Below are 15,684 nucleotides of genomic sequence, written 5' to 3' on the forward strand. Positions count from 1 at the left end.
CAATTTTATCTTTACAGAATATTTGAATAACTTAAGTGCATATATTATAAACTCTAACTTAAGTGTTTTAAGATGGCAATATACATTGATAAGACGACAGTAGTTTGCTGATGTTCAAATCTAGGATATCGATCATTACGAAGAGACATATCCAACGCAACAAGCAAAAGCTAAGGGAATCGCATTAGCTATAAAAGGAGTGCGAATGGTTGCGTGGACAGGATAATCGGTTATAGATGCTGACTTCTACTAAGTATAGCATGCCGGTGTTGACATGGAAATACAAATATTGTGTTATAAAATTTTGCTGTTACTAAGGTTTGAAAATTGTTTTAGATTAAGTAATATAATTGATCTCTCTCGTGCAAAGCTTGCCCGGATTAGACTATATTTTTTGTCTTTTTTTTATTACTCATTTCTTTTAAGTATTTTTAATAAATGTGAAAAATAAGATGTGGTGTGATTGCTAAAGTTTGTATTTCTTAATAGTTTTGTCTCGAGCAACAACTCTGAAGAGACATATTGTTGGTATCGTAAGTGTTGTCGTTGCTAAACAATATTGTCTCATCATGCTACACTGCTTCTATTGAAAAGATGTCACCTTCCTAGCTTATGTCATTCTTCTATATTCTTTAATTCCGTAAAAAACATATCTCCTTTATTGTCTTGTGTATCTGTCATCCCGTTCTTTTAAATAGGTATCAATCAATTTGTTTTTGTTCTTTTTGTAATTATACATGTATCAGTTTTCAAGGTTTGAGAAAATATCTCAAAAATATCTACAGTATATGCAAAAGACATAAGCATCACAAACAACCTGCTGTTTATAGACGGTCAGTAACGCAGTAAGAGGAAAATAAATAAATGTAGATTTGAATGAAATGTATTTACTGTGTACTTATTAGATAATATTACCATTTGTATAAATACTTTATGTTGTTTTCCTCTTTTATATATTATCAAACAAAATTTCATAAAAATTCAACACACACCAAATTACATATTATACTTCGCCCCAATCCAAACATGTATCTATTAAAGATTTCACTTTCAAGTTGGTTTCATGTACATGTATTTGTATTTAGTAAAAGCTATCTGTGGGAATATACTGTTCCCTAAAGATGTCGTTTTTACAAGTGTACATGTCCGATATTATTGTTTTTGTATTAATTATCAAATAAAACATATTATAGTTCTCCAATCAAATCATTTATGAGTATTAAAGGTAAGCGATAAACTACGTAATACAATGCCTTTAGGCCCAACATGACGAGTTCAGTGATTGATAGTATTTGACAGTTGTCTTATGGATCCCTGTTCATCTCGGCTATAGGCTACGACCATCATTCTTACTTCTTAAGAAAAATACAAAGCTACTCAACACATAATTATTTAATTTATTTTCTATTTCCTTTTATCAAATATGATATGGATGTTCTGTTGATACAAAAGTGAAGATACATATACATACTCGTAAAAGGACATAACAGTTAAAACGTTCCGCTTTGATTCACACCTGGATAAAGCACGTGTTTACAGGTGAAAACTGTATACCTATGGTCATTTGTAAACTTCTAAAGATTAAGAATAGTTTGTGATTATTGACAAATGATAATGAGAGAATAAGAATCATAATTGGATCCGTTTAATGAAATATATATATCGACATTATGGATTACTCATCAAATTTGTTTAGAGTACAAATAGTTATTGTGATTGTATTGACAGTTATTTTACATAATACAAATGCTAAAAATTCTTCACAAGGTAAGACATTATGTCCTATTAAGTTGCGGTTTTATATTTGCATCTAATCTTTATTATTTATGCATGTTGTGGTGCTGGAGAGACTGTTCTCTTTCTTGTATGTCTCAAACGACTCATTCTTGTGTCTTTATTGCTTATGTTAAATTTGTTAATTCAACTGAGGGGAGGGGTTATAGAACTGGAGACAATAATGTCAGAGGTTGATTAGGAGGCGCCCCTTGTGATGGAGCTGTGTATAAGGTTAATGCATAGACTATACATGTTCCACCACAGACGTTGATTAGTTATCCCCTCTTTTTGGTAAATCCTGAATCCGCATCTTAACATTAAAATTGAGAATGGAAGTGGAGAATTGTTTTTTGTTTTTTTTTATATATAAAAGGAGATAATTGAACTATTTTCATGGAAGGGCAACATTGTGTCACAAATTACAAAAAAGCTTCTATAGATGTAAGGATAACTTGATTCAAAGACGAAGATTATCCAATATGTTATTTAAATATTTGTTTTTCATTGAATATGATGGTATGTACGTTCAGTGCACTCTTTACCTGGTAAGGTTTGGCAATATTACCAAAGTTGTTAAAACACATTTGAATATCTTGTTTCGTGAATTTAGTTGCAACTGTTTTAAAGTTATGTGGAGCTGTTTAATGAAACGCATTAGATAACTGGATTTCGCATTAATAATTCCATGTTATAACTACTTCCGCTATAAGTTCTATGAATACGATGATTTAACCGCATGATGTAAGTGAAGTTAACTGTCACACAACTTGTGAATACCCTTTTTGAAAATGTTGACGAGGCTTCGCGAAACAACTGCATATTTGATACCAGAAACTATCTTTAGTGAACAAACAGATAAATGTCTTAAACCCAAACGATTAAGCAATAGTTGAAATTATAATGAGAGTTTTGGACAAGCAAATTATTCTAACGAGATGGACTCAACAAACACGTTTTCAGACAAATATATTCATATTGGTTATATACATTTATATATTATGATGGATTCCTTATTACTGACAGCTATTGTTTTATAACATATAAGCATTTGCCCTGTCGAAATATTGAATGTTTATCTATAATGTTAATATAAAAACTAACACTCTTGCAAATTCTGAGAAAACGTGCAGATTGTTGTTATTTATAATTTAAGTTACATAATCCAAAAAGTAAGAAGTCTAAACACCTGCTTTCCTAAACGAAAAAGTAATTATGAACACATCCCTGGCTTTCAATTTTTTAGGTCTGAGCGTTTCTGAGGAAGACAAATACAGAAAACGTCATCGGGCACCGTGCCGAAATTTACGAACAGTTCTTTTCATAGTGTACATATGGGATGCTGTTATTTCAGTAATCTATTTGTATTTTGTGTATCCAATCGTCCAATTGATAATGAACGTTCAAAGAAAGCAAAAATAAAAAAAGTTAAAAGTCGTTTTTAAAAGGATACATTTCAACGTAAGATAGCTGAAAGCTTTAGGTGTTTCTCGGTTCATAAACTATTGCATTTTATATAACTCGCTACTTAAAAGAAAGAAAGAAATGCAGAAACTGTAAAACATATTGCTTTTCATGATGGGGGATCAATTAGGAACTTTATATGGTATACACATTTTTAAATTTTGTACATCCTTGAGTTTCATTTTCAACTGACATACCTTTTAACGTTTATCAGAATTCGATGTCGTAGTCAATTCTTACAACACCTAGCGCATTACAAATCACATGTTTACAACAATAAGTTCATTGCACTCTTGATTTTCTTTTATTATGTATTTGCACACATTCTAACCAAAAACTATACAAAGGAGTTATGTTTTTAGATCTTTATATCGTTATATGATTGATGATTATTGATATCTATTGTTTCATATACGATTAATTGGTCTATTGTGGATAGATACATGACTCAAATATGTTGCACTTAACTTGTGGAATAGATTAAAATAATTCCAGATGATAAATAAAATGCAGGCTAAACGCCTCAAGTTGAACTCCAATAGCTTCATCTTGAACAAAAAACAAACTTCATATCCATTTAGCATGTTCATATCCCAGATTAATGGCATATAAGCAAATGAGTTGGGGAAACAATATTTGAAAGAAAATATTGCATTGTTCCAAAAACATTTTTTTAACTCATTCAACAACACGGTGCTTTATCGTAAACATATAAAACCCGTCAGTATCGTGCGTACTGAAACAGTTTCAAATATTGATTTCTCTTCTTTTTTTGGCAAAATCCTTTACACTGTTGGCCTTTATTGTATCTCAAATATGTATTTAGGAAATCGAGATATGCAGGCTCTTTATTTTTATCTGTTCGCCCAAGAAACCCATATAGCACTGTTGCAAATTAGTCAGCCTTTTTTTACCATATGAGACTTGGCGAAAGTGTATTGTAGTTCAGCTAATTTACATTCTGACTGCTACAGTTAAGGAAATATATTATAATAACCAGTGGTAATGATTGATTGCTGTTTGCTTATCGTTCAGTGGCAAGTATTACATGCATGCACAGGACGAGAACAACCAACCATCATTACCATAGACAGGTTAGGTACAGATAAGGCCGATCTGGACATTGGGACTGCCACTAGAAAATTTGGAATTGTAAATGGGGACAGAAAATTTGCCTTTTAGCACCTGGTTGTTTAACGTACAAATAGCCTGACACCCCCCTCTAAGCGATGCATCTGAATTTACTTCCCAATTTTGACAGAACGTGGCTGCTCACATCTGAACAGACACCCAACGTTGGCAATGGTTTTAATGTCGGTTGATATATGACCAAGGTCAAAAATTTCTTTACCCCAGTTCTCTTGGTATTGACAGTTATGAACTCGTTATAAAAGTCTGTTCTTTTTACTCTGTAAGCGAGGCTAAGTACTGATATTGGTCACGATTTTAAAATTGGTCATTATGTACTATGTTAATTCAATCATGTGTTTATGTCCCATTTATGGGCTTTATGTTTCTGGTATGTGGGTCCGGTCGTCCGTCTGTGCGTTCGTTCGTTCGTTCGTCCGTTCGTCTGTCCCGCTTCAGGTTAAAGTTTTTGGTCGAGGTAGTTTTTGATGAAGTTGAAGTCCAATCAACTTGAAACTTAGTAAACATGTTTCCTGTGATATGATCTTTATAATTTATTGCCAAATTAGAGATTTTATCCCATTTTCACGTTCCACTGAACATAGAAAATGAAAGTAAGGATGGGGCATCCGTGTAGTTGGGGCACATTCTTGTTTATCATCGTAAGACGACTAACACTATTTCCCTACATTAATTTTTCACATATCTATACCTCTAGTTTTCAACCATATTGAGGACGATTATAAGTTGTATATGGTCAAACAAATACGAATTATGTCATCCCCTAAAGTGTAATATAGAAACACGCACCGATCTAGGAGCTCAAATTAAAGTGATTGCCCCTAGAAAACTGGTTGCTACACGGAACAGAATTCCTCATGCTGACAATTCTTTGCCCTTAAACTGGTGTTAAATTATCTGCTAACGTCTTTTTGATAGATTGATACCACATTTTCTTATGTTTGCATTTACGCAGTAGAAGCAAATCATAAGTTTAACCCACCATAGATCATTGAACTTTGAACATCCCGCACTAAAGGTCGGACTGATTCCCACTGAGGTGGTTCATATTCATTTAGTAGACGGTCAGGTCATGTCAACCCTTTTGATATATCAATCAGAAATGAATAATTACAATGTTCCTAAAATCCGTAAATCGTTTCTAAAATCATGTCCGTCTGTGTTTGTAAAAGTATAGGGATGGAGGCTGCTATCTTCTTTATTTTGTAACTACTGTGGAATGGTTGGTAATTTTTTTACCGACAGGATAAACCGTCTAGAATTCAGGTCCTAATTTTCTCTGATGATTGATTTGGAAATCGTTTAACGACATTTACTTTTAAGGTTAAATCCTGTAGCTATGACTCTGGATGTACAAACAAGAAGAATGCATGTCATTAAATTTATTGTTTATCTTGTAATGTTGTGCATCCTGTATTAACTTGTGTTTTACGACGTCAATATTATTTAGCCTGATTTTAGTATGTTTGACAGTGTGCCATCATAAATAAAACATTTTTGGTAAACAAATACAGTTAATTTGTATTAAACATACATCATCATTTATTTTACTGATTCATTTCAACTTAATTCATTTGTCATTTTAAAAACATTTTTATGTTTTCAAGGTGTTTAAAACTTTTATAAATTATTTCCTGAATTATGTATTATATACGTTGAACCTTAAAACAAATCACTGCGTTACCATAAAAATAAAATATAGCCATACATAGAAACATGCTTTACCGTTTGCAAATATATTCATTTTATAAAGTTTATTTTCACATTTCAAAAAATAATGACCCAATTTAAGATTTAGGCCTTGTAAGTACTGTATTTTCTTCGGTATGAACTACTTTGCTATTGGCATTCTTTATATTCTTCAACTGTTGGACAAGGACAAGCTTGTTTATATTCATCAACTGTTGGACGAGATCACGCTTGTTAACGTCTGTTAAATCTGGTTTAAGTAATATAACTGATCGTAAAACATCTACTCTACCTTTACATATAAAATGTATGCCATTATACAACATTTGTTGGCCAGTAATACTGTTAAAAATGGCATGATATTTTTGTATCCTTATGGCAATATTTATAACGTCCTTGACACGTCAGTAGATCTGTTGATTGTAATAATATTATATAAGGACAGAGAGGAATGTTGAATAACATCAGTGAACATGTCATACACCAGAAAACTGTTTTCTCTGTTACTTCTGTTCTGTATAAACAAATGTACTGGTGTTGGAAAACTTGTGTTCATTGATATTATTTTTGTAGACTGTAACTGTTGCATTGAGCTTTGTTTGTCATTTTGCCGTTTCCCGGGGGGGGGGGGGGGGGGGGGGGGGGGTCAGTCATGGCGTTGTCAGTTAGTCTTTGGTATTTTCCACACCTCGTGTATTGCTATTAGACCTTTCCCTCGGTTTAGCATCCATATTAATCACATGATCAGGTGGTTTTTTTTTATATCGCATTAAAGTCACACTTTATTTATTTTTTCCTTAAAATGTTCTTTAAAAGTATGTTTTCGCTCTTCGGTTGATCAAAAAACAATTTTCAATAGTTCGGTTGATCAAAAAACAATTTTCAATAGTTCGCCCTTTTTGTAGTTGGTGACACACAGACTATAGATACATCTGTTGTAGGGTTGTCACTGACTCAGACGTACTTATGAATATAATTATTTTCTGTGACTGTATCTTACATTAATTTGTAGGATCCTTTATTATAGATAATTTAGCTGATCTGTAACAATAACATCTTCATGCCTTATATATCATGTACTGTAGTACGCCGCTAGATTAAAACTGACGTGGAAAGGTAACACGTGCCCACCGAAAGCTCTTTTTTTGAGAGCCCAGGTGGTCGTGTGGTCTAGCGGGACGGCTGCAGTGCAGGCGATTTGGTGTCACGATATCACAGTAGCATGGGTTCGAATCCCGGCGAGGGAAGAACCAAAAATTTGCGAAAGCAAATTTACAGATCTAACATTGTTGGGTTGATGTTTAGACGAGTTGTATATATATATATATATATACAACTCGTCTAAACATCAACCCAACAATGTTAGATCTGTAAATTTGCTTTCGCATATATATATATATATGTATATAGGAACTTTTCTTTCTTTTTATGTTGATAGATTATATATTTCATCAATTTCTTTTTCTTTTGTTCACTATATATCAACCAAAGAGAGATTGAGTCTAAGAATCACATGTTCTCAATCATTAATGACACCAAATTCTAGGTGTTCGTGACACTTTAACACAATTTTCTACTTATATGGTGTAAGACGTGTTATTAACTTATGATGATATTAGTAAAAGCAAACTGATAATTCCCCTCTGTCGTCAGATTTTCTTGGTTTTGCGAAGACAGGATTAATTTTGTTAGATATTGAGATTTTTATAAGTATTTTTGGCAGCAAAGGTTTCAGTAAAATTGATATTACAAGAAGAACCAAAGTAGACAACAAAACCCAGAAATCCTGTAAATACAGACATCGCCATGGGCAAAATGAAAATAAGATGAAAAAAATAAACTAATATTTAAGAGAAAGAAAAGATTAAACAAAACTGGTCATAAACTCGAGTGATCCCTAGGGTTTAGCAATTCTTTTTCCTCTAGCGGCACATGTCACTGCAATGAGAATTTAACTGATAATCTTATTCGGTAATTAAACAATCAGGGTAAAGAGGAAGGGATTGCGGCCACGAAAAGTCAAACATATCCGTAATAATCTTGCAATAACCACTAGCCTGGAAATATCGTCTCAACTCAGGAAAATATACTAGTTAACATGCACAGGTGTTGGGACAATAAATTTTTCTACACAAAAGTGGAAAGCTCACAACGGGGATGTTCAAATCATTTATTAAATAAGTTTTCAATCGATCCCAATTGACAATTAGTAAATATAAGTTCAGATGTAAACAGAACTGTATCTTCTCATCCGATATTTCAAGCTCAATTGGATAGATGCAATCACAAGTCATCTATATAACAGAACATAACTTCGTTAAATTTTCTAGAAGCTCATGTATAAATTCTGTCATTGGAACATGACGGCAACCTGGACGGTCGTTTTATTACAAATGTGACCTTCACATTAATGTTATTCATACCAGTGGAGAAAATAAGATTTGGTGCTGTCAATCACTGTAACACCGTTGTTTTAACTGTACCAAATTAGAATATATATAGCACTTACTTTTTATGAATAATTTGTCTATTTACAACTTTTATATTTGTGATAATGGTTTTTGGTGTTTGAAGTAATAAGTGATAGCAAGTTTAATTTGTCATATTATATGGCAGACTATCTTTATAAATCAAAGTGACTGACTGTTGTTCATTGAGTTATGTTGTCTTTTCATATACTATAGTATGGTATACTATTTTATTAAACTGATTAATCCTGAAAAGGAAGAATAACCAAATGATATTTCAATGTTATGCTTTATGTCGTTTCACCATAGTTCGCATATTTACTGGTGATTGACTATAATGGTTTATAGTATAAATTACAATACTGAATAAGAATTGATACTTTCAAAAGATGTATTCGTTTACTACTTTAAATAAATTGAAATCGTAATTAGGCATTCAAATCAGCTTTCAACTTTATTGTAACATCGGATTGGAATTTTGAAACGCATATTAATGTAGACGGAATTTGAATTCTTTGTACTCATTATTTTTTTTTTTGTTATTTTTTATTTTGTTAAACAAAATTTGTTTCTTTTTTTTTAAGAAATAGGATCTCCATTTGCTTATATATTAATTTCAAACAACTGTTGCCCTTTTTACCTGAAGGGACCTTTAAAAATAAGCCATTGAGGATGATACACCGTCACAAATCCATAGTCCTGACAATGAACTAAAACTGCTAACTGCTATGCTAATCTGAGTTTATTCGTAAAGTTAATCTAGTCCAACATTACCGTAGCGTATTACAAACTCTTCAGTAAAAGCAGGTCGACAGAAATATGAAATTGTCATAGTAAGCGAGCAGTTCATCAACATTCGTAAATTTAAGAGGTCATACCAAAATTGGTTCTAGTTTGGAATTAATAGCTTGTAAATCATTTTCTATTATTGATGGACAGATGTTAAAAATGTACATATAAACTATACGATCATATCATCATGGTTATGAAACACCTTTAACAGTACTCAAAGTTCAAAACTTGTTCTGTAACTACTTGCACTTAGTTAGTAAAGTTTTATAACCAAAGGAAAGAAAAAATGCACATGCATGTACAAATTATTATGAATACGTTAAAGATTGCGATAAACGATTTTTAATGGTTTGAATATATTGCTTTTTTTTACATCCATAAGTAGACTTCTTAATGGAAAAGAAAGTAAAATTTTTGCTGTATTATATAAACTTGTATTTTAATATTATAATGATTACGGAATAGACACTAAGTAGATATCATATATTAAAAATATTTTTGATAATTGTGGTATGTCCAATATATGGAATGCACAGTTTGCTGACAAATGGGTGTCAAAATGTATTGAGCAAAAACTCAATGATCAGTTTCAGCAAGAATGCTTTGCATTTGTTGCAGAATCACCTAAAACTTTATGCTATCGTATTTTTAAAAATAATTTTCAATTGGAAAAATATTTTTCTGTTTTACCTCACAAATTCATTTATACATTATGCAAATATAGATGTGGTAGTCACCACTTGCCGATTGAGTCTGGAAGGTGGCAGAGTTTACCGAGAGAAGACAGAATCTGCTGTCTCTGTGACTCAAACGACATTGGTGACGAGTACCATTATATTATGAATTGTGGATCTTTTATGTTTGAAAGAAAGAAATTTTTACCTACATACTACTGGTCTAACCCTAATATCTATAAGTTTGATCAACTGTTTAATTCATGTAATATTGTAATATTAGAAAAACTATGTAAATTTATCAAAGTTATAAATGTGAAAGTCAGTCCTCCAAGTTAATTTCATTGTATTGTTCACACATGCTTGTAAAAATTGTACCTTATAGTTATATTTATGTATTTTCTCTATAACTATGTAATTGTAGTTTTATGAGAAATAAAGTATTCGGTATACGGAAATCTTTAAATCATTTTAAATTAATAATTGTAATGTAATGATAATATTGTTTAAGACTAAAATTATGTTTATTGGATGCGTAAGTTTTAGGTGTTATAGTGCTGCGACCCTTCCGAAAAAGACGAGATCTGAACTTCGAAAATTGTTTTATCAAGAAGTGTGTTATTAGTGGTAGTAAACATTTGTTTAAACCCACTGCTCATCAATGACATTATATTCTTATTAATTAAAAATGTTATTGTAACATATCAAAACAATATGTTATTTCCGTATCCAACATTTACATTACAACCATCCCGGTGGTCTCGAGGTAGCGTGTATGCCTCGAGTGCGGGGAATCATAGGTTCGAACCATGACCCGGTTAACCGAAATACTTTAAAATTGGAATGTGCTGTAATTTTAATAAGTAATCGGCATTAACGAGTACGAATAAAGACGGCTCGGAGTCATGCAGAATAATGTCTCCTGGAAGGGTGACAAGTCTTCTTGTGAGCTGTCACCTTGTGAACTAGCATGTTATAAGATCCGACTCAGCATGTCGGTTTAGTACAAAGCAGGTTAATATTCACAGTACTTTAATATGTTACCAGCCTGACTTTACATTTAACTTGCCGCTGGACGCGTTTTACAATCATCCATCACCATCATCTTGACATTACGTGTGTTTAGGTTTGATACATAGATTGCAGCATCAACATAAATTGCAGTTTATATTTGTGTCATAACTTCCGTTGGAAAACATTCACATATTTCGTTCATTTTATTTACCATTCCAACATAAAATGCATACATAATAGTTTATTGAATAATCTACAGTTATACCCCAAATGGGGTTGAGGGCATACATAAATCAACAAAATAAGTTTACAATACATCATAGAAAACAATAAAAGAACAATACATTATATTCATATGTATATTTCATGCAGTTGTAGTGACCATGACTTTTTTTAACAAACGGAGCATTTTAAGTCCATTTAAAGCTCTTCTATTAAAAACGCATATATATAACTAATTGTTCATCTTGAAACGTTTGATTCCGTCTAGTGGTATGCCTTGTTGCCTTGGATAACCGAACATGTCTACGGTGAAGAACCGCAGTAAATTGACTGTTTTTGCATGACATTATTTTAGTTTGATGTATGCCAATGATGATATAAGTTTTGTTTTAATAGGAATTGGTACAGAGTATTGCAACACTTTCTGAATCGATATTTTGAGACGTGCAATTATGGTGTTGTAAATTTGTATTCTTCATTGGCTGTTCAGCCACGAGGTTTTATGTTTATGGTATTCTAATATATATGTTTTTTTTCTCTCTTTCAACCCTTTGCCATTAGACTATAAAATTCGAACAGTATACGTGAAGACAGTCTCGCAAAATGTTTGCACCTTATAATTGTATGAAACAAAATGAGAAACCGCCTGTATTAATTTAAATGTAGTTAATAACTATTACCTTAATCTTTCTTTTTTTTCGATTAAAATGTCAATAATATAAACTGATTGGTAGAAAAATTAAATATGTGGTTGAATGCGTTGTTTGGTGGGGATTTTACTGTCACCCAGAAAACACAAGTGATTATCATGAGTAATAATTTGTCTATATCTATGCAATCAGTCACTGTTATGACGGGGGAAACATGTTATCCTTTTAGGAAAAGAAATAATAATGAATCAAATCTGGTAAACAGCTGATAGCTATTCTTGTATGTACATGATATACCGCAACTGTTGTAAATGTTATTGATTGTTTCAAAGGAAAACACCGCAGTTGTTGTAGGAATTTATGTTATGTTTTTTTTTATGCATATATATTTTTTTTCAATTTTACTGTTATGTTTTACATCTTTTGCAGAGTACATGGTTTTACTATACACTGTATGTTCTCGCTTAAATGGTCTTTATTTTGTGTGAAACACCCTTACGTGGGATCAAGAGAATCTGACCAATGTCCCATGAATTTATCTGAAAGTTAATTATTCCAGCAATTGATTTTAAAATCATTGGCTAAATTTTTTTATTTAAAACTTACAAAAAAGACTGTCATTCGACAATCAATTTAACCAAACAAATGATCGACAGTGAAAATGGTTAGATGTTTGTTTGTTTTTTTGGGTTTTTTTTAATACATGATAATATTATGATGATTCTACACGATTGGACAATGCACTAAAGAGGTAAAATAATCCGGATGTTTCGAAAATTCCTAATCGTTAAAGTCCTGTAAAAGTGGTTGGTACTGACTGTCACGCATGGAAATACTAGAACATGAGTTACGTACATTGGGAATGTGTCACTCATATTAAAAGGGAAAAAAGCAGTCTGGTCAAATAAATAATTGTTCCGTAATTTATCGTCATTTATATGACTCAATTGTGAATGATTGGGCTTTATTTTTATTGCTATTACCAAAATTTTATATTTTATAACGATTTCGCATTGTTTAGATGCTTATTCATAAACAATCAATTGAAACTGGATTACATAGTTCCTAGTATAGACAAATGTCTTAGAATGGAAGCTAATCACTTTGATTTGTCAGTTATAGAAACTCAGTAGGGGGTAATATTATTTGTATACAGACTTTCCGGTCAATAATGCTATGACATTGCAACTAATTAAGGCAGAATACACAAAACCACTATATTATGTCAAATATAGAAATTAACTAAACAATGAGATATAAGCGACCGAGATCTTCTTCTTTCTGTTTTGAAAATTGCATGTACTAAATCGATTGCGATTGATTTTTTTTAATATCCAATATAAAGTTGAACAAACGCGAACTTAAATTAAAGCAGGTTTGTCGTCCATCGTTGTTCTTTCGATATTGTATTCTGCTTAAAAACATTAATCTCTGAAACTCCTTTAAAATATTGGAACCGAAAAGACTGAAATTCGGAGTGTATAGTATTTCAAAGGTTGTATACATGCCACCAATTCTCAACGACACAACGATTTCACATTACTCTTACGAGAGAAAATACTCGTCATAAATATTTCAGTATAGCTTAAGACCATTTTTGTCGGGGCTTTTTTTATTATGAAAAGAGCCCCGATATTTGTATAATTTAGTTGCTGTTCCGTTTACTTGTAACCCACACCTCTTATTATTTATACTAGTTTAGATTGAATCCTCAATTTAATGTAACAAGTCATCAGTAATATGTTTCACTTTTCTAACTTCATATACGCATTTGTTTTTTCTCTGCTAGATAGTTATCAAAGGTACCAGGATTATAATTTAGTACGCCAGACGCGCGTTTCGTCTACATAAGACTCATCAGTGACGCTCATATCAAAATATTTATAAAGCCAAACAAGTACAAAGTTGAAGTGCATTGAGGATCCAAAATTCCAAAAACTTGTACCATATATGACAGGTCATCCGATTGAATATTACAACTGGTACGAAACAATAAAAAAAAATATGTAGACAAAACAATCACCCATGTGATGAAAAGGCAAAGTCCAGTGAAACCACAAGTCAGAATCGTGGTTATCAGAACATTGGCTTTGTGTTTTTCAGACGATTTTACAAATACAGGAGGTTATATCGAATGTTATGTTTTCTGTAGTTAAAGCAGTGAGTGCCGGATTAAAGTTAGAAGATAATTGTATTTCATGGCTGATACATATATCAGAATTTATGATACGTATATGTATAGCTACAAGCCATACAGGTTTCCAGGATCACTTTACTGAAAGGTTACATGGGCCAAACAATGAGCAGGCTCTTGCTACAGGTGTATTTTTCTGCATAGTTTGCAAAATACTTGTATTCAATAATGTAGGGACTCATTATGTACCCATCGTGTAGTTGTAAAATCTGTACACATATTGATATACCTGTAGATACTTGAGTTCTCAAAATAGTATCTGATTACCTATATTTACCACTTTTTATGGTTGTGTTGTCCCTATAATCGTCATATTTACTGTCAAAATGATGTGACAAATATAGGAGTAAGCTGAAAGGTCATTTGTACGTTTCAAATTAACTTAATTTATCAAACTGTTTAATTGTGAACGCCAACATAAAGCTGTGAAGCTGAAGGTTTTATTGGTTGGTATGTTTGACTCTCAGATTTTAGTTCCTGCAGTTATTACGTAACACACACAACTATATAGGGTTTGGAGAGCATTTTTTCAGTTCAATTTGTCAAAACTGTATATTTCGCACCATTTGATTTCATGTATTGGTCAATTTCAAATTTTCTTTTTCTTCTCGAGACGGATGTGATGAGTACTTGTATATGTATATATATTTGTATATTTTTACTTTTAACCGTCTATTACCTTTTGATTCGTTGTGAAATATGTTACCAAAAGTTTCAGTTCTTAAAATTTAGTCTCGTCATTATAAACTATAGTTGAATTATTTGTAAAGGTCTAAGAAGTACAGTTTCAATAATAACAGAGTAACATCAAAATGAACAACAAGTGTTGTTGTTTTTGGATTTTCAATCTAATAACACATGAAATTTGACACGGCATCTACTTAAACATCGAAAATGCGATTAAAAGTTACATCTGCGATGGTAAAGTTTTGCAGTATTTTATATATTTTGAATATAAAATTGACATATTGAAGCAATTCATCGTGTTGATTGATCAAAATTGTTTACTAGGTATAGAACAAATGAACTCTTACTTCCTATACTGAAACTAGACAATTAGGGTAATGGTCTACGATCCCTGACTTTCTAATTTCAAACTTTGAAATACAAGACGGGGAAAGAACTGTATTGGTTCAATAAATTGATACCGTTACAATTAGTTTGATCGCATTTAAATTAGAAATGCGAAGGTGTGATGCACTTTTGAATTGCACTGAAATTGAATTTAGGTTTTTGAGTTCGGGGTTAGTTTGTCTTTTATCTTTAGTTTATTAGATCTTACTACTAAAATTTAGGCATCGCAATAATTAGTGTCGATGTTTACGAAGGAATAGTTTATCTAATACTAAATGCGAATTATTTCATATTGGAGGCGAAAAATAGAAAAGAGTTGACTGGTTAGTACCTAGTCCTGCTCTTTGGTAGAGTTGTCTCTTTGACACATTCCACATTTAAATTCTCAATTTTATCCACTCACAACTAGGTTGTAGATTATGTACTTTCCAAAATTTTCCAAAAACCGGGTAGCCTATCAACTTGTCAACCTTTTTGTAAGGATGCAGCATTTCCTTGACTTAAAATCACATGCTAATATG

General features: G+C 31.9%; 1 protein-coding gene across 1 annotated transcript in view; it reads left to right on the top strand.

Annotated features, from left to right (window-relative positions):
* The first annotated feature begins 1,328 nt into the window (after positions 1-1,328).
* LOC139518989 (uncharacterized) overlaps positions 1,329-15,684 on the top strand; it is a 56,475-nt gene continuing 42,119 nt past the window's right edge. Inside the window, exon 1 of the mRNA XM_071310703.1 lies at positions 1,329-1,767. Coding sequence (XP_071166804.1) covers positions 1,671-1,767 — 97 coding nt within the window. The 5' untranslated portion in view covers positions 1,329-1,670. The remainder of the gene's footprint in view (positions 1,768-15,684) is intronic.

The sequence above is a fragment of the Mytilus edulis genome, chromosome 4 (genome assembly GCF_963676685.1).
Source record: "Mytilus edulis chromosome 4, xbMytEdul2.2, whole genome shotgun sequence".
In the NCBI taxonomy this organism is placed as follows: Eukaryota; Metazoa; Mollusca; class Bivalvia; order Mytilida; family Mytilidae; genus Mytilus; species Mytilus edulis.